At 41.6% G+C, this 20,660-nt stretch overlaps 1 protein-coding gene and 1 long non-coding RNA gene across 7 annotated transcripts in view; one reads left to right on the top strand and one right to left on the bottom strand.

Moving 5' to 3' along the window:
• Positions 1-644: 644 nt before the first annotated feature.
• On the bottom strand, positions 645-3,244 carry LOC129646285 (uncharacterized). The gene is made up of 3 exons (XR_008711828.1): positions 2,582-3,244; positions 1,402-1,507; positions 645-787 (listed from the first exon to the last, which is right to left on the bottom strand). It is a non-coding gene; the product is annotated as an uncharacterized LOC129646285 (long non-coding RNA).
• A 391-nt stretch (positions 3,245-3,635) lies between these two features.
• CDCA7 (cell division cycle associated 7) overlaps positions 3,636-20,660 on the top strand; it is a 39,567-nt gene continuing 22,542 nt past the window's right edge. The window contains exon 1 of one of the 6 annotated variants that reach the window (XM_055572201.1): positions 3,636-3,837. In XM_055572201.1, the coding sequence (XP_055428176.1) occupies positions 3,796-3,837 (42 nt within the window). In that variant the 5' untranslated portion in view covers positions 3,636-3,795. The other 5 variants (XM_055572205.1, XM_055572204.1, XM_055572200.1 and 2 more) reach the window with 5 other exon arrangements.

The following is a 20,660-nucleotide window of genomic DNA, read 5'->3' as shown; positions in this document are numbered from 1 at the left end:
AGACCCTGATGCTGGGAAAGATTGAGGGTGGAAGAAGGGGACAACAGAGGATGAGATGGTTGGATGGTATCACTGACTCAATGGACATGAGTTTGAGTAAACTCTGGGAGTTGGTGATGGACAGGGAAGCCTGGTGTGCTGCAGTCCATGGGGTCGCAAAGAGTCCGACACAACTGAGCGACTGAACTGAACTGAACAGCTATCAGACTCCAGCCACTCTCCATGTTGAGCTGTAAGGAAACTCAGGATATGAATATACAGCCTACTGGCCCCAGATAGCTAAGGTGCATATCAAAGGGATGACTTCACTGAACCCAGACTTGCATCTTTCCATACCTAGAAAAGCACTAAATTACTTAACTTCACATATCTGAGTTTTTTAAATTAACAATAATCTTTTGTTGTTCAGACTACTGCCCTTTGTTGCAGAACTTATATATATCCTGGCTCCTCCCTCACATCCTTGGAGCAATTATCTCAGGGTTATTTGACATGCTGCCTCCCAGGCTTAAAGTCCTAAAAATTCCTGCTAAATAAATCACAACTCTTAACTTTTAGGTTATGAATTTTTTTTTTAGTCTACAGTACATTGAATAAAACTGTGTAAATTTTTAATAGATCCCCAATATTCCAAATTGATATTATTACCTAAAAAAAGTCAACTAAAAAAAAAAAAAACACATGGGATTTGCCTGGTGGTGCAGTGGCTAAGACTCTGCTCTTCCGTGCAGGGGGCCCTGAGTTGATCCCTGGTCAGGGGCCAGGTCCTACATGCAGCGACTAAGACCTGGTGCGAAGCAAACAAACGTGCATGAGAGAGAGAAAAGAGAAACAGAAAAGATGCCTGGAATGATCTATAATAACATATTAACTTTGTCACTGGGTGATTAGATAGCAGGTGATTTTTTTATTTTAAATTAATTTATTTATTTTAATTAGAGGCTAATTACTTTACAATATTGTAGTGGTTTTTGCCATACATTGACATGAATCAGCCATGGGTGTACATGTGTTCCCCATCCTGAATCCCCCTCCCACCTGCCTCCCCAATAGCAGGTGCTTTATATTTTATCTTTGTTTTGCTTATTTGTACAATACCTCAAAAATTACTTGTACTTTTTTAGTTGAAAATGTACTTATTGCAATCTAGTATCTTTAGCATATACACATTACTCAATATAAAACATAAAGAAGGACTATTTACTGTATAGCACAAGGAACTGTACTTAATATTTTGTAATAACCCATACAGAAAAAGAACCTGAAAAAGAAAACACACACACACACACAGATCAGATCAGATCAGTCACTCAGTCGTGTCCGACTCTTTGTGACCCCATGAATCACAGCACGCCAGGCCTCCCTGTCCATCACCAACTCCCAGAGTTCACTCAGACTCACGTCCATCGAGTCAATGATGCCATCCAGCCATCTCATCCTCTGTCGTCCCCTTCTCCTCTTGCCCCCAATCCCTCCCAGCGTCCGAGTCTTTTCCAATGAGTCAACTCTTCGCATGAGGTGGCCAAAGGAGAAAAGGAAAGATATAAACATCTGAATGCAGAGTTCCAAAGAATAGCAAGAAGAGATAAGAAAGCCTTCTTCAGCGATCAATGCAAAGAAATAGAGGAAAACAACAGAATGAGAAAGACTAGAGATCTCTTCAAGAAAATCAGAGATACCAAAGGAACATTTCATGCAAGGATGGGCTCGATAAAGGACAGAAATGGTATGGACCTAACAGAAGCAGAAGATATTACGAAGAGATGGCAAGAATACACAGAAGAACTGTACAAAAAAAAAAAAGATCTTTACACACACAGATACACACATACATATGTATGTGCTAAGTCGCTTTAGTCATGTCCAACTCTGTTGGACCCTATGAGCTGTAGCCTGCCAAGCTCCTCTGTCCATGGGATTCTCCAGGCAAGAATACTGGAATGGGTTGCCATGCCCTCCTCCAGGGGTTCTTCCAGACCCAGGGATCAAACCCATGTCTCTTATCCTTCCTCCACTGGCAGGCAGGTTCTTTATCACTATACATACCACCTGGGACATATATGTATAACTAAATCACTTTGCCATACACCTGAAACTAACACAACATTGTAAATTAACTATACTTCAATTTTAAAAAATAATTGACCGAAAAAGGGAAGATATGGAGCTTCCCTGGTGGTCTAGTGGTTAAGAATCTGCCAGCTAGCGCAGGAGACATGAATTCAATCCCTGGTCGAGGAAGATCTTCAGGCTATGGAGCAACTAAGCCCATGCACCACAGCTACTGAGCCTGAGTGCCTAGAGCCTGTGCTCTACAACAAGAAAAGTGATCTCAGTGAGAGGCCTGAGCAGCGCAACTAGATAATAGCCCTCACTTGCCACAACTAGAGAAAGCCCACATGCAGCAGCACAGCCAAAAATAAACAGAAATGAATAATAAAATCCTTTTTTAAAATGGAGATATGGGTTAAAAATAAATAGATAAACTAATATCTTTAGATAAGCCTACTAGGTAGAGTTTTCTATCTTCTCAGCCCAGTGGGGTCTTTCTGGATCCCACCAGGCTCTGAAGGAATCATACCAATTATCCATGACGAGACCAGCTTGCTGTCTGCGTCCCGAATTCCAGGTGAGCATTTTTAAGAGGTAATCAACAAAACAGCACAAGTTGATTCCACTGCTCCGAAGATGGTCTCTGGGCCCTTGTTCCATCAGATGTGATCTGCTGATTTCATCTTTGGAACAGAGATAGTCCTCAATTTTAGTTTAGGAGCTGTACCATGTTGGATACACATCCCCAATATATAAGATGGATACAAGGCTCATGATTTCACAAGAATATAGTCCTTGTGAATCACTATATTCACAAGAATACAGTGATGGTTAGGAATGAATGTAAAACTCCAAAGAGTGCCTTGCAAGAGCTAGCATCCAACACCTGGAAGCCATTCTTATAATTCTCTGTAGACAAAACAGCACACGGTCCCCGTCCTTTCCACTATCTCCTAAGTCTTGCACTTTCCTCAGTTTGAGTATCTCCAAAAGGCAGCTCCTTCTACACAGCCTCAGCAGTGAAAGGGAACCAGCCTGCATTCCTTTGGTGTTGAAATGATAAAGACGCATGTATTAATACCTCTTAAGACTATACTATTTTATACATCTATATGATTTACATAAGATAGATATTTAGGTATCTAAAATCTGTATTTAATTCAGCTGCTTATAGTAACTGCTGAATCATAAATGTTACTGCTAATTCTTGAATAGCTTTTGCTCTGCTTACTCATATAATTTATTAGCCATCTAACCACCTAAAGATTTTCTCCCTCTCTAAATAATTAAGTTGATAAAATACTTCTTGGGTAGTTTTCATTTTCAGGTTCCTCAAGACTTCTAAGTCTTTTTTTTTTTTTTAATAACAGTTATCTTCTAAGTCTGTATCTCTTAAAGTTTTAAGGCTAAAGCCAGAGGCCTCTCAAATTAGACTGTTTCAGCTCAAATTCCAACTCACTGTTTTCAAGCTGTGTGACAAGCTACTTAACCTCACTGTGTTTCAGTCTCCTCAACAGCTTAATAAGAGAATAATAATACCTATCCAGGCCCATAAGTTAAACAGTGAGAGCCTGGCATGGAGTAAGTAGCTATTAATATGTGATCAATATTGTAGAAGTGAAATACACTCCACGGGCATTTGCAACTCCATCAGTCCATCAGAATGGCAACTGCCTACATGCATGAGTCTGTTGTAAGTGACTGTGAGTGAAAAACACTGCCTGCCCTATCAGTAAACAGAGGATGTTGCAGCCGTCAAGCCATGATATTACAGCTGCTGGGAAGGTAAGCTCTGAGGGAACTCAGAAGGGAGGCAGGATGCCCCCCTCTCTAACAGTCAGCCACCGCAAACACCCTTCACAGTGTCTCAGAGTGAGAAAACATAGGATGCTGCCCCAGATAGCTGAGGTGCATATCAAAGGAAGAATTCCAAAGAACCCAGACTTTGCATTTCCCCATATACAGAAAAGCAGTAAATTCCTTAACTTGCGATATGTGGTTTTCCTTAATTAACAGTAATCTTTTGATGTGCTGACTACCTGGTCTGAGAGCCAAATTGGGATAGAAGTAGGGGGCTTTGATCTTCAATATGTGAACGGTTATTAATCACCAGTTTTCAGGGTAGAGTCCCTTACTTCAGTGGCCCTTTACATTAATCTCTGCAAATGATAAACATCTGTCTCAGGGGTGAGGTAGCCATTTGAGGGTACCAGCCTGGGGCTCCAACTGCTTCTTACACTGAATTTCAACCTTTCCTTCTGTTTGTAGCTCACTTGTGCCCCTTTTCAGAAAGCTATTACAATGTTGCCAGTTTCTGAGTCTTTTGGGAATCCTTCCCTGTCAGAAGAACCCATTTTCTTAAGATGGTTATCATCCTACCCTTTCTTTACCAGCTCCTAAAATGTTGTTCCTTTTCCTCTCCTAATTTCTTTGATCTTGTGGTTTTCTGTTTTAATTAAAAAAGACATATATATCCCAATGTTCATTGCAGCACTATGTACAATAGCCAGTACATGGAAGCAACTTAGATGTCCATTGATATAGATGAATGGATAAAGAAGTTGTGGTACAAATGAACAATGGAATATTACTCAGTCATAAAAGGGAATGAATGTGAATCAGTTGAACTGAGGTGGATGAACCTAGAACCTGCTATGCAGAATGGGTAAGTTAGAGAAAAACAAGTATCATAGATTAATGCATATATATGGAATCTAGAAAAAATGGTACTGATGAACCTATTTGCAGGACAGGAATAAGAGATGCAGATACAGAGAACAGACTTGTGGTCACAGCAGGGGAAGAAGTTGGGACAAAGTGAGAAAGTAGCACTGACATATATACACCACATGTGTGAAATATGCAGTGAGTGGGGAGCTGCTATCTAACACAGGTGGCCTAGCCAGCACTCTGTGATGACCGAGAGGGGTGGGATGAGGGTGGAGGGAGGCTCAAGAGGGAGGGAATGTATGGCCGATTGTTGTATGGCAGAAACCAACACCACATTGTAAAGCAATTATCCTTCAATCAAAAAAAAAAAAAAAAAAAACCAAACAGTTTAAACCCTTGTTACTGTGGGTTTAGTGGAGTGGGGGGAAGGGGAAGTGGCTAATTGCTGGTATTGAAGTCAGGATGTAAACCAGCCTTTAAGCAACTTCGTATTTCCTTTAAAATTTTTAAATTTAATATTAGAACATAATCATTTCCCTGTATAATAAAAAATAACTTGATAAATATCATTTAGTTGTTGCTTATATGACATTGTCTCTCCTTAATAACTATCCCATTTGGGCATGTTTCTAATGTTTCCCAGTTATAAATAATACTGTAATGAACATCTCTGAGTATAAAATCATGACCTGATTTTAGATTATTTCCTTAGAACTGTTAAGAAACAAAATTCAACTGAGTAAATATAAAGATCGAAATTGGCTTTATTTCACAATTCATGAATCGGGCGCATACTGATCAGTAGAGAGGAGCTCTGAGGAGCTGTAAAGAATGGAAGACTGTACAAAAGGGTAGAAAAGGGAGAGAGATAAAGAAAGAGTGCATTGTTTCAGGCAAGGTTACCTTCTTAGAGGGGACGGAAGGGGTCTACTGGGTGGATTACAGTGCTGACCAGGTAATTCTAGACCGGTTAAAGATTACATTCCTGGGAGAGCTAAAACTTCTATCAGGCTAGGTGCTGAGTCTTGGTTTGCTCAAGCGACTCCATCTGGGGCCTGTAGCGTCTTTTTTAACAAAATAAATTCCCAGAGGAAATATAATGCAAACAAGAGAATGCAGACAAAAGAAAGAGCAAATCCTTCAGTTGCCTCAGACTAGCCTGGAGGGCTGGTTAAAACAGCCTGCTGGGCTCATCCCTAGAGTGAATGATTTGGCAAGTCTGGGGTGGGGCCAACAATCATTTGCATTTTTAACTTGTTCCGAGACCTTGGCTAAAGCTAAGTGTTGGGAACCACACTCTGAGAACACTGATCAAAACCAGAGACAGGGAAAAATAGTCTTGAACAAGAAAAGGAGGTAAATTGAGAACAGATGAAACTGCAGAGGTGTTTGTTGGTGGGACCTAGGCAAGAAACTGCTCCTTTTTTCTGACTGAAGTAGGAGGCGGAATCCTCGGCCAAAAAAGGTAAGTGTAGAGCAAAAGGTGTGATAAGAAGAGTGAGTGATTCAGGTTTAAGCCATGGTGGGATTTAATGAAGGCACAGACTTGGAATCCTAAAAGAACATTAACTAAGCGCATTGATAGTGGAGGACAGGGAAGCCTGGTGTGCTGCAGTCTATGGGGTCGCAAAGAGTCAAACACGACTTAGTGACTGAACAACAAGGGCATTGAAAACCCAGCTTAAACTAGACATCATACATTTAAAATTATAGTCTTCATCGTCCTATAATCTTTCACAATGTTGTTTAGCTGCCAGAGGAGGCCTAAAGAGTATAGGGCAGCTGCCCCAGGGGCTGAAGCAATGAACAGGAGACCTAGGCTAGAGATGAGATCTCTGTGTGACCAATTTGCCAGAGGACAGGTTTGATAAGGAAATGGCAACCCACTCCAGTGTTCTTGCCTGGAGAATCCCGGGGACAGAGGAGCCTGGTGGGCTGCTGTCTATGGGGTCGCACAGAGTCGGACACGACTGATGCGACTCAGCAGCAGCAGGTTTGATCAAATATATGGCAGGCCTTGTGGAAATAAACGAGTGAGAAAGCTGGAAAGATGGGGACAGGACAGCAAAGTGAGTCAAATTATTAGAGCTGACCTTTCTGCAAATGGAGCTGTTCTGAAGTGTGAGAAGAGTTTGGAGATAGGGAGAATTTGATTGAGGAAATCTGTCATTTGCAAGGGCGTTAAAATTCCTGGGAATAATGACAAACCCTGGGTCACCTGGAGGTTGAAATAAGTAGCCCAGAGGGACAGTAAAATTGAAGGCTGAGATGGGGGGAGTCTCAAAGCCTTTTGTATCAAAGTTGGAGACAAATGAGCTGAAATCAGCCACGGAGAGGTAGGAAAATTCACACAACTCTCCTCATTTATGGTAGGTGGGGTGTGGGAAGCGGGTGGGGTGTCATCTGCCAACACCGGAGTTGGCCAGGTGGTCGTGATGAGGGGCCAGGCCTGAGAGTTGAGAGCTTCACTAAGTCATTCCTGTAGAGGCTGGAGGGAAGCGAGAGTTCCCCCAGAAAAGCCTGAGGTCTACAGAGTGATTGTTGGTCCTCAGGAAACTCAGACATCTCCCCTCCAGGATGAAGGATGTTAGTGGCAGCACTGTGACCATTAATTCATTTCACTCTGTGGGGAGGGGAAATTTCCGCCTCTACTCCTCTTGGTTCTTATAACTGGGCTAATAATCAAATTAACACAAAACAGGTTAGGAGAAAAAGGAGCACGTTTTAATCCAGGTGCATGAAGTTCTCATGGAACCTAAGGAGTGGCCAAAGCAGGCAGCTTTTATACCTTTTAGAGAAAGAAACAATAAACTTGTGAGGAACTGGCAGGACAAAGAAACTTAGGTGCCCAATTAGCGAAGAATCAACACAGAATTTGGGCTTGGGGTAGTAACTTAAAGAGGTAAAAAGGTTTGTGTAAATAGGCTTCTCAGCCTGAATTTCCTATCTTTGGCAGTAAGGGTGTTTGACCTCCAGATGCAGGAAATCTACTTTTCACGGGAGAGATTTCCTGCTTTCAGGGAGAAAGAGAGGAGGGTCAGAGTATCCCTCTTTTGTTGGCCATTTCTTAAGCAACTTTAATCCAAAATCATCAATATGCCTTTGAGGGCAGCCTACCCCGGGCTCTGATGCTGGGGGGGCTGCCGTACTCCATCTCCCCAGGATCATGGTCCTTCTCTGAGCTCCAGGCAACCACTACCAATCCCTTTAGAGTTTGTACAAAAAAATGAAGCTCCGTGCCATTCTCATGCTAGGCCTTGGCAGCACTAAATCCCCATTCTCAAGGATTTTAATGACTGGGGGCAGGGGAGTAGGAAATGAAACGAGTCTTGATGGGGGCTCAGAAAAAGTAACACCTAACTAAGTCTAGAAAGCTGGATAGAAAACGATTTTTCCGAGGATCTTTCTAAGACAAAAGCTCTTTGAGACAGGTATTTTCTAGGAAGGAACCTTTTTCAAAATGCAAATAAACCGCTTAAGACCAAAGAGTACCTATTGTTTCCCACTATCTGCTATTTCTGGCACACTTTCTGAGAACAGGAATTAGCCTGGGGCCAAGTGCGAAAACGAGGGGCAGAGTGAGATGTTTGTAGCTGGGCTGCCCTGCAATGACGGAAGCCTCGGCCAATTGTAGGGTGTCCCAGCTTATAGGGAGAAAGGGGATAAACAAATACATTGCTCCCAGGTGACATTTACCTTTACTCTGCCTCTGAAATTATTTGCCTTTAAAAAACTGCATTTATTTCTTTGCGCTGTGTCTTAGTCACAGCATTGGCATCTTTAGTTGCTGCAGGCGAATTGTTCTTTGCGGCGTGTAGGATCTAGTTCCCTGACTGGGGACTGAACCTGGGCCCCCTGCACTGAGACTGCAGAGTCCTAACCACTGGACCACCAGGGAAGGCTTTCTTATAACTCTAAAGACTTGGCCCAAAGAGGGATGAGTAGAGGAGGAAAGGAGAGAAAAGAGACAAGCCTGTTGGATGTGATCACAGAGAGCATGTGGGGCACCTCAAACAAGCCCCAGGAACACTGGCATCTTTAGCGTGGGCAGAGGAAGTGAGAAAGATTGCCTGTAAAGGGGGCTATGTAGCTTCCTGGGGAAATACGCCCCATTCGGCAGCCAGTCTTGGGAAAGGGATTAAAGAAACCAAGAGATAAGAGTACATGGTGGATGCTGGAGTTTTCAGAAGTAAAAAACAGGCTGTCACATGAAAGGACAAGCAAATAACAACCAATCAGTAACTGAGCTGGGGTGAAATTCTTGAAAATTTATTCAGTGGTAGATTGAAAGCCATTAAGGAATTGCAAGTAGGGGAACGACATGGCTGTGTGTGTGTGTTCAGGTCTCCCGCTGACCAGGAAGCAGCTGTGTGGGTGGGGAATGAGGGATTGGCGGCAGGGGGATAAGAGGCAGGGAGAGGATTCAGCCACTCCATAGTCTCTTTCATTCTGTATTCATCTGTACTCGTTCTGAAACTCATTGAGTTTCTTCTTCTCCCTTCAACCATGTGTGTGCTCAGGCGCTGAGTCATGTCCGACTCTGCCACTCCACAGGCTGTAGGCCATCAGACTCCTCTGTCCATGGGATTCTCCAGGCAAGAATACTGGAGTGGGTTGCCATTTCCTCCTCCTGGGGAATCTCCCCAACCCAGGGATCGAAGCCATGGATGCATCTCCTGCACTGGCATTCTTTACCACTAAGCCACCTGGGAAGCTCACCTCCCTATATATAGGGGCCTTAAAAAAGCCTAAAAAACAGTCCGGAGACTTATTTTTTCTCCCAAGTTGTGTGGGGTGATTCTTCCTTTATACAATTGTCAGAAATGAAAGTGACAAATGTAGCCTCTTTCTCACTGAAAGAAAAGAAGCCTTGCTAGGTTTTAAGAAAAAGGAGACTGTCAGGACAGAGATATTCTATGTATTTTAACCAAGAAACTTCTCAGTTGCTGTCCTGGCATCCCCAGGTATTACCTTAATTTATTCAATATTCACTATATGTCACTGTAGAGGGGAAAAATAATTTTGCCTCTACCCTTCTAGGTTCTTGAATAAGTGCTGTGCTCAGTCACTCAGTTGTGTCCAACTTTTGCAATCTCATGGACTGTAGCCCACCAGGCTCCTCTGTCCATAGGGGATTCTCTAGGCAAGAATACTGGGGTGGGTTGCCATGCCCTCACTCCAGAATCTTCCCAGCCCAAGGATCCAGGTCTTCCACATTGCAGGAGAATCCTTTACGGTCTCAGCCACCAGGGAAGCCCATGAATACTGGAGTGGATAGCCTATCCCTTCTCCAGGGGATCTTCCCAACCCCTGTAATGAAAAGATTAACAAGAGGAAAATTTAATTCCATTCCTGTACAAAAGCCCTGCAAAGATAAGAGACTGAAAGACATGACCAGAGCAGGATGCTTTTATAACTTTTAGACAAAGAAATAATAGATTTCTGAAGAATTGACAAGACAAAGGGGTTTGGGCTGGAAGTAATAAATGGTGAGGAAGTAACAAGATTTGTTTATCCAGCTTTTTTGGCCCTAAATTCCCTGTATCTGGTGGTGAGGATGCCTATTCCAGGTACACTGAGGGTGCCTTTCATAAGGGAGTTTTGCTTTTTTTTAAATTTCTGCTGTACAGCAAAGTGACTCAGTTATATTTAGTCTTTTTCATATTCTCTTGCATTCTGGTTTGTCACAGGATATTGAATATAGTTCCCTGTTCTGTACTGTAGGATCTTGTTTATCCATCCTCTATGCTAGTTAGCATCTGCACATTTCAAGCTCCCAGTCCTTGTCTCCCCAACCCCCTTGGGCTACCACAAGTCTGTTCTCCATGTCTGAGTCTGTTTCTGTTTTATAGATATGTTCATTTGTGTCTTATTTTAGATTCCACATATAAATGATATTTGGTATTTGTCTTTCTGACTTCACTTAGTATGATGATCTCTAGGTATATCTATATTGTTGCAAATGGCATTATTTCATTCCTGTTTTTTATCACATGGGAGATTTATCTCCTGCTTAGGGGACAAAGGAAGGTGCGAGTGTCCTTCTTGTACTGGCTGTTTCTCCAGTGCCTTTAATTCAAAATAAATGCCAAGTGGGAGATATGTTCTAAACCGCTGTACCATCCATGGTACTAAGATGAGGACCGTGAATAAGACAGATGGGATCTCTGTTCTAGACTTTACATTCCAGGTAGGTTTTGGATGTGGGTGTGCACATGCATGCGTACATGAGTGTGCGCGTGTGTACGTTGGGAGCAGTGAGTGAGATGGACTGTAAACAAGTAACCATGAAAACTTGAGATTCTGAGAGCGGCTGTGAAGACAAAGCGTCCTGAGATATAATAGAGTGGAGGACAGTCCTCTGAATGTAATACAGGCTCAAGGGAGGTGACATTTGAATTTAGACTTGAAGGCAGAAAAGGAATTGGAGTACAAAGGTCCTTTCAAGCAGACGAAAGACCCTGTGCAAAGACTTCGGGATGGCTATGAGTCTGAGGTTCTGGTCACGTTTGAGCACGGCGGTCACTGGATTAGGATGAGATGGAGGAGGCAGGCAGGACTGGAGGAAGGGAAAGCTAATGAAGGATTTTTTTTTTTTGGCTAACGCCGGCTCTTAGTTTCGGCATTTGGGGTCTAGTTCCCCAAGACTCTGAGCTCCCAGTGCAGGAGGTCTAGGTTTGATCCTTGGTCAGGGAAAGTGTTAGTTGCTCAGTTGTGGTCTCAAAGTCAGACTGAGCGACTAACACTTTACGTTCCCTTACCAGGGATCAAGCCCAGACTCCCTGTTTTGGGATCTCAGCGTCTTAGCCACTGATCCACCAGGCAAGCCCCTGGAAGGATTTTTAAACTGGAGAATGATCCAAGTTTAGAATGATCTAAAAAACTGCCGTGGTTCTGTGTAAATATATAATTGAGGAAGTCACTGGAGTATCCAGAGGGATTTTAGCCAAGAGTTTAGCCAAGAACAGTGGTAGTGGCAATGCACAGAAGTAGATGGGCTTGTGACCTATGTGTGGAAGTAGAAGCAACAGTATTTGGTGACACATTAGATGTGAGAAATAAGGGATACAGAGAAATCAGGAATAACACTTGATTTTTAGCTTGGGCAACGGAGTAGACAATGATGCTGTTTACTGAGACGGAAAGATGTGGAGATGAGTGGCTTTTGAGGAGGGAATCGGAGATCTATTGTGGTATGTTATATTCAAAATGACATTAAGTAGATGGTTTAATATACAAGTTTTGAGCTCAGAGGAAAAGTTTTGGTTGAAGATATAATATTGGGAGTCATAGGAGATGATGGACTACTGCCCATGGGCTCAGATGATCTGTTCCTAAAGAAGTCAGATCAAGTCAAGCGTTTCCTAACTTAAGAACGTGTCATGCCTGAGTGCCATGTTTCAGGTAATCCCCGCGTTTCACAGGCAATCACCGTTCATTCTAATTTCTGTTGCCATTGTTTCATTTCACCTGTTCTAACATAGGTTTTCCCTTCGCTGTCTGAAAGTAGAGCATTCCTCTGAAATGTTTCACAACCTGAAATGGGGTGAAGAAGCAATTACCTTAGGACACACCTTGCTAACCAGTGCACAAAATAAACTGAGATACAGCACAGACAGTTCAAATCTGGCGGGTTGTTGCCGAGATGCTGACTGTTGTTCCCGGGGAAGGTTGGTGGGGCCCCTGTAGCTGCTTCCAGTTGCTCGCCACCTTTATAATGGTGGTTGGTGGCTGGCTGCAAAATAAGTGCTGAATGTTACTGTCATTTTTCATCTTCTTTTTTGGTAAAAGTGAAAATCCTCTTTGGCTTTCTTTCCACTGTGAAAAACAGGTAAAAGCGAAGTGGTTATAAAGCAAACTTTTGAAAAGCAGGGGATAACAATACAATAAGGGGATAAGTACAATAAGCATTGTACTTTCTTCATCATTGTCCAAAGTAATTTTTCCTTTGTGATTTCTTTGATTCATGGATTATTTATATGTGCACAGTTCAATTTCCAAATATCTGAGACTTCTCTAGTTATCTTAATGTTGTTGATTTCTAGTTGAATTATTTGTGGTCAGGGAATAGATTAGGTAAAATGGCAATTTCTTTTGAAGTTCATTGAGAATTATGAATTCATGACGTAAAATAATGCGTATCATGATTTTCCATTTTTACTTGAAAGAACATGTATTCCGCTACTCCACAGTTGCTGGATAACATGTTTTATAAATGTTAACTATGTAATTAGGTGAAGTTACTTAATGATGTTTTTTCATATTCTTCATATCCTAGTTTTTTGAGTGTGGTTGTGTGTTGGTCTAATTCTATTCATTTCTGAGATGGGATATTAAAATCTCCAACTATGATTGTGAGTTTCTCTTTTTCTCTCTTTAGCTCTATCAGATTTTCCTTTAATGCTTTGAAGTTCTGCTATTAGGTTCATACATTTCAGAATTATACGTCTTCCTGGTGAAACAATCCCTTTATCATTATAAAATATTCCTCTTTATCGCTGGTAATACATGTTGTTTTTAAATTGAATTTGTCCTGTATTAAGGTGGGTCTTTTTTTTTTTTTTAATGCTTATTCATTTATTTTTGGCTGTGCTGGGTCTTTACTACTGCACTCGGGCTTTCTCCGCTGGGTCTTCACTGCTGCACTCGGGCTTTCTCCAGCCGTGGTGCGTGCGGTCCACTTTTCATTGTGGGGCATGGACCTCTCGCTGTGGTGGCCTCTCTTGTGCAGCACGGGCCCTTGGTGCATGGGCTTCAGCAGTTGCAGCACTCAGGCTTGGCAGTTGTGGCTCTTGGGTTTAGCTGCTCCACAGCACATGGAATCCTCCCAGACCAGGGATCGAACCCATGTCCCCCACAGTGACAGGCGGACTTGCACCCACTGTGCCACCAGGGCATTTGTGTCTCTTGTTGATAGCACATAGTTAGGTCTTCCTTTTTTATTTAGTCAGATAATTCCAGTCTTTCAATTGGTTTGTTAGATTCATTTACATTTGATGTAATTCCTGGTGTGTTCAATTCAGTTCCACTGTTTTTGCTATTTTCTCTCTGTCTTGGCTCTTTTTTATTCCTTTATTTCTCCTTTCTATCCTTCTGTTGGGAGATCATATTTTTTACTATTCAGTTTTAGTTCCTCTATTAGCTTTTTAGCCCTGACACCACAAGCCAATAAAACTGCAGATTATCTGCTGCAGGTCTAGCTGCCCCATGCAGCCTAGACACGGGAACATCCTGTGTGAGTGGATTTCATCTAGTGAGTGTAGTTCCCCTTTTTAAGGCTTGAAGGCACCTCCAGTTTTCGCCTGCTGTGGCCCCTCTCCAGTATCTTCAAATAGTTGATTACATTTTGTCCACAGTTTATAACTGTTAGCAGTGTGAGAGTTATTCCGGTGGTGGTTACTCTGCCACTATCAACACTATATAAATCTCAGTTCTCTTAATCCTTTAAAAGTCTTTCTTATTATCAATGAGAACAGCTCAGTTAGATATTGTTATTTAACGTCACTCTTTTTTTTTTAATTTTTTATTTATTTTTTTAAACGTCACTCTTTGTTCTGTCCAGGAGATCATGTCTCAGACTTTAGAAGACAATAAAATCTAATTAGAACTTAATAATCATGTTTCATACTTTATCCATCTATCATTTTAGTGACAGCCCATTATATTGCTTTTCCAATTGTAGCTATAATTTTAAGTCTTATACAAGTAAAATAAGTGTGAGTCCATACAAAGAAAACTAATTAGCATTAATAGTAGGAGGGTTATACAGTTATGGCAAAACATGAAATAATAGTGCTGGGAATACTGAAGTTAGGAAGATTCTTTTCGGTAACATACTTCCTCTGACCCTGAGACACTGGTGAATGGAAATCTAGAGTAAGGAAGAGAAGTCAGGACAGGGAATAGGGGTTAGAGATTTCAAAGGCTTAAGACCTTCAGTCCAGTGCCATTGTTAGAACCAGTTTTTGTAACTTTAATGTAAAAGGTTGTTGAGAATACAGGCTTTCTAAGAAGTTCTATCTTTGGTTCTCTAAGATGTTTTTATCCTAATACGTTATTAAATTTTGTAAGAATCAGTATAACCTTTTAAATTCCACTTCTGATAAATGTTTTTTATTTGATTTTTGCTTTCTATTTCCAACCATTTTGAAGGTAGTTTTAAAATACATCTATAAGTTGATTTGTTTGAATGTCTCTGATGAAACTTCAATTTCAGAAATGTCTATTATTTCCTTTTTTTTTTTTTTTCCGTATGTTGATCTTGATCCTCAGGAGAGTTACAAAATTTTCTTTTAAGTCGTTTAACTCTAGTCCTAGATCAGGTCCATAGCACCTGAAAAGTAACCCCTTTGATATACAAAGAATATAAAGAAAATAAACCCCCAGGGAGGCAGCATTGACTAGAGATTAGAAAAAGGGGCTGTCAGGATGATAATCCAATTTAATCAGCTCTCCTTTTTCTAAACTCTCTGCTACCAGTTTTCTACCCTGGCTTTTTAAGGATTGGTATGACTACCTAGTGCTTATTTGTATTTATACAATGAAGGCAAAATTTTATTTTCTTAACTAGCTTTTTAGTCATTTCACTGTGGAGTAACTGGTTTCTTTGATCTTCTCTGAAGGATCATTCTGTTAAGGGCCTCGTGTCATGGACATCTTACCCTGTCTTTTCTAGTTGGTGCTGTGCTAAAATTGAATTATGCTAAAACACAATGATGCTGTGTTTGGAAACACAAATACTTTTGAAGAGAAGTCAGTGGTCATTTGTATTTTCTTGTATATGTTTTTAAACTGTTTTTCTCTTCATCTTTGGTTTTCAGAAAATTTACAAAGGATATCACAGGTGTGGTTTTCTTTGTATTTGTTCTGCTTAGGGTTTGCCGAGCTTCTTGAATCTATAAATTTGGCAAATTTTCAGCTATTATTCCTTCAACTATTTTTTCCCCTGCCTCATTCTCTCTGTGCTTTCCTTCTAGGATTCCAATTACTCATATATTAGAACTTTTTATATTGTTCCCATAAGTCATGAAGTCCCTTTTCTGTTCTGTTCTCCACCCCCCCCACTGGTCTTTTATCCTCTGTTCTTTAGACTGGATAATTTCTAATTATCTCTCTTTATGTTCACTTATTATGACATCATAACCAGTATTCTTTTAAGTGTATCCATTAGATATTTTATTTATATTTCAAATCTAGAATTTCCATTTGGTTCTATTTTTATACTTTTGCTTTTTTTACTGATAGCTCTTATTTGTTTAAGGTCATAAAGAAAAAGTAAGCTTAGTCCTAATAACTTTTATAATCTTCCTTTGCTAACTTCAGTATCTGCAGAATCTTGAAGTTAGTCTGCACTGATTACGTATGAGTCATGCAAGTTTTCCCCTTTGTCTAGTGATTTGGGGTTTTATTCAAAGCATAAATAATCACTGTAGAAACTCTGGATTCTGTTCTGTTTTTCCAAAGAGTCTTGATTATTTGTTTTGACGGGAGGTTAACTGGGCCTACTTCAAACTCCACACTCAGCCTCCCCTGCAGTTGGTAGCAGCTGAAATCTCTGTTTAGTTTTTAAAGCCATAGATGAACTTTTTGGATCTCTCATGCGCATGTAGTTTAGGAATTAGCCAAAGATTTGGGCAGAACTTACGCGCAGAACTTGAGGCTACCCCTTTATGATTCTCTTTAAGAAAAAAAATTGTATTTATTTATTTTTGGCCGTGCCGGGTCTCTGTTGCTGCACCGGCCTCTCTCTAAGGCCTAGCGTCTAGTTGTGATGCGCAGGCTTCTCATCGCAGCGGCTTCTCTTGTCACGCCGCACAGGCTCTAGGGCGTGTGTGTTTCAGCAGTTGCAGCACTTGGGCTCAGTAGTTGCAGCTAGAATCCGAGGCTCAATCGTTGTGGTGCACGGGCTTAGCTGCTGGCCACGTGGGATCTTCCCGGATCAGGGATGGAACCCACATCTCCTGCATTGGCAGGCAGATTCTTTACCACCGAGCCACCAGGGAAGCCCAGACTTCTGTTATTTATTTCTAGTTTGACTCCATCATAGTTATATAATACCCTTTCTATAAATCACATTCTTTTTAATTTCAAAGTTTGCTTTATGACCCAGGATATGGTTTGGTTTCTCTGGACACTTTAAAAGAATGTGTATCATGCTGTTGTTGGATGAAGCGTTATATGAATGTTGACTAGGTTCTGTTGGTCGGTGGTGTTGAGTTCTTCTATACCCTTGCTGATTTTCTGGTTAATTTTATCACTCAGTGAGTGAGAAGCATTGAAATCTCCCAACTATAATTCTGTCTTTTTCCTGATACCCAAGCCCTGTAAATGTTACCTTATTTGGAAATTACAGATGTAATTTAAGTTAAGGATCTTGAGATGAGACCATCCTGGATAACCAAAATAGGCCCTGATCCCAATGGCAAGTGTCCTTATAAGAGACACAAGAGGAGGAGTCACAGACACAGAGGAGAAGGTCATGCAAAGATGGAGGCAGAGACTGGTGTGAGCAACCATAAGCCAAAGAATGAGGACAGAAACCCAAAACTGCAAGAGGCAAGGAACAGAGACGCTCTCCTAGAACTTCTGGAGGGAGCACAGTCCTCTTGATACCTTGATTTCAGAATTCTGGCCTCCAAAGCTGAGAGAATACATTTCTATTGTTTTAAGCCAGAGTTTGTGATCATTTTTAACAGCAGCCACAGGATACCCATACAGTAGCATACCTAGCCTTCCAGGCTCTAATCTGAAAAAGAGGAGTCCAAAGAGACACAGCTTGACCAAGCTCTCACCCTAGAGATTAGACTACTGTCACAACTCTGGTGACAAATTAGACTAGATCTTTCAGACTCATCAAAGACAGTAACTAGAATAACCAGTCTTTACCAGTCTCCACTTAGGAACTTATAAAGCCAATGTTTGTGTCCCGTATGTTGGGACATTCATATGTTGGGAAATCCATGTGTTGATGTTCCATCTCCAGTGAAACAGTATGTGGCGGTGGGGGCTTCTGGAAGGATTGAGGTCATGGGAGTAGAGCCCTCATGAATAGGATTAGTGCCCTTAGAAGAAGAGATATGAGAGAAATTGCTTCTCTATCTCAGCTCTCCCCTGTTAGGAGAGCAAGAAGGCCATCTCAAATCAGGAAGCACACTCTTGCCAGGCACCTTGATTGTGCATTTCCCAGTCTCCAGAACTATAAGAAGTAAATGTTGTTAAAGTCATCCAGTCTATGGTATCTTTGTTGTAGCAGACTGAACTAATAGCAGCCAGTTTTTATAGTTTCTAAAATTTGGAATTTTGGGTAATTCTTCTTGCTGCCCTAAGCAATCATATTTTCTTTTCTTTAAATTTTATTTATTTTTTTCTGGGTATAGTGGGTCTTCCTTGCTGCACGGGCTTTCTCTAGTTGTGGCAAGTGGGGTCTGCTCTGCAGTTGAGGTGCTTGGGCTTATTGTGCTGGCTTCTCTTCCTGCAGAGCACAAGCGGAGAAGTTGTGGCACACAGGCTCAGTTGCTCCACAGCATGTGAAATCCTCCCAGACCAGGGATCGAACCCATGCCCCTTGCAATGGCAGGTGGATTCTTAACCACTGGACCACGAGCGAAGTCTGCAACCCTGTTTTCTTATTGGCCATTTGGTCTCTTTTGCTTCTTTGTGACATTAGCTCACAGTAGTCCTCAGTCTGCCTTGGACTCAGAGCATCATTTATTTGCTTTCTATTTCACCACTAGCCAGTGTTATCTTCTGGTATTAACAAGGATTAACTAAGTTAAGAGAAAGAAAATGACCATGGGACCACTAAGGTATTAATGGATCAGTGGCCCCTATCTCAAGTGTCTAATCTGATTGGGAGCAGGGGAACATTATCACCTGGTATCAAATGTGATGCTTAACCACGTGGGGCTGGCTATTCAGATGTTGTCTGGTACAGTACAGCAGTAAAGAGTGTGAACTCAGTCTAAGCTGAAATAGCTATGCCACTCTCCATGTGTTCTATGACCTTGGGCAAGTTAATCTCTCAGTTTTTGTATTTTGTCTATAAACTAGAGAAAATGAACCAAGCCTGCCTTACAGGATTGGTGTGAGGATTAAATGAGTACAAGTCTGGCATATAGTCAGTGCACAATACATTTTATTTATTATTACTGAGCCTGCCAAGTGTATAACTTTTCCCATTCGGTAGTTCCAAAGATGCCCAGACCAACATGATTAAGATAATACTTTTCTAGTCAAAAATACATATTCCCATTGTTAAAATAAAGCTTCTAAAATCATAACTAACTATTGTATCTAGAGACAACATCATGGGGCAGTATCAAAGCTGCTTCCCAGTCTTAAGAGTTCACAACCTCCTGGCACTAAGCATCCCATCTCTAGTTCTGCTGCAATCCCTTCCTGCCATTTTATTAAATACAGCCCCTCGTGTCTCCAAGGTAAAGAATCTGCCTGCAATGCATGAGGTGCAAGAGATGCAGGTTCAACCCTGGATTAGGAAGATACCCTGGAGGAGGGCATGACAATCCACTCTAGTATTCTTGACTTAAAAAATCTCATGGACAGAGGAGCCTGATGGGCTACAATCCACAGGATCACAAAGGATCAGACACCACTAAGTGACTGAGCACATAGCACATTAGCACATGGAATGAATGGTACCTTTTACCACCATCAGCATCGCTGATACTATTTAGATATTATTTGACTACTTATTAAAGTATCAGTTCAGTTCAATTGCTCAATCGTGTCCAATTCTTTGTGACCCCATGGACTGAAGCATGCCAGGCTTCCCTGTCCAACAGCAACTCCCAGAGCTTGCTCAAACTCATGTCCATTGAGTCGATGATGCCATCCAACCATCTCATCCTCTGCTGTCCTCTTCTCCTCCTGTCTTCAATCTTTCCTAGCATCAGGGTATTTTCCTATGAGTCAGTTCTTCACATCAGGTGACCAAAGTATCAGAGATCCAGCTTCAGCATTAGTCCTTCTAATGAATATTCAGGACTGATTTCCTTTAGGATTGACTGGTTGGATCTCTTTGCTGTCCAAGGGACTCTTAAGAGTCTTCTCCAACACCACAGTTCAAAAGCATCAATTCTTTGGCTCTCTGCTTTCTTTATAGTCCAACTCTCACATCCATACATGACTACTGGAAAAACCAAAGTTTTGACTAGATGGACCTTTGTCAGCAATGTTATGCCTCTGCTTTTCAATATGCTGTCTAGGTTGGTCATAGCTTTTCTTCCAAGGAACAAGCATCTTTTAATTTCATGCCTGCAGTCACCATCTGCACTGATTTCGGAGCCCGAGAAAGTAAAATCTTTCACTGTTTCCATTGTTTCCCCATCTGTTTGCCACGAAGTGATGGGACTGGATTGGAGAAGGAAATAGCAACCACTCCAGTGTTCTTTCCTACAGAATCCTGTGGACGGAGGAGCCTAGTGGGCTGTTTCCATGGGGTCGCACAAAGTCAGACATGACTGAAGTGATTTAGCATGCATGCATGCAATGGAGAAGGAAATGGCAACTCACTCCAGTATTCTTGCCTGGAGAATCCCAGGGATAGAGGAGCCTGGTGGGCTGCCATCTATGGGGTCGCACAGAGTTGGACACTCCTAAAGCGACTTTGCAGCAGCAGCAGCAGCAGATGGGACTGGATACCATGATCTTAGTTTTTGAATGTTGAGTTTTAAGCCAGCTTTTTCACTCTCCTCTTTCACCTTCATCAAGAGGCTCTTTAGTTCTTGTTTGCTTTCTGCCGTAAGGGTGGTGTCATCTGCATATCTGAGGTTATTGATCTGTCTCCTGGCAATCTTGATTCCAGCTTGTGCTTCATCCAGTCCAGCATTTCTCATGACGTACTCTGCCTATAAGTTAAATAAACAGGGTAATCAGTATACAGCCTTGACGTATTCCTTTCCCAATTTGGAACCAGTCTC

This window comes from Bubalus kerabau, chromosome 3 (genome assembly GCF_029407905.1).
Source record: "Bubalus kerabau isolate K-KA32 ecotype Philippines breed swamp buffalo chromosome 3, PCC_UOA_SB_1v2, whole genome shotgun sequence".
Lineage (NCBI taxonomy): Eukaryota > Metazoa > Chordata > Mammalia > Artiodactyla > Bovidae > Bubalus > Bubalus kerabau.
The sequence above is the reverse complement of the archived record's forward strand: the minus strand, read 5'-3'. Positions and strand labels throughout refer to the sequence as shown.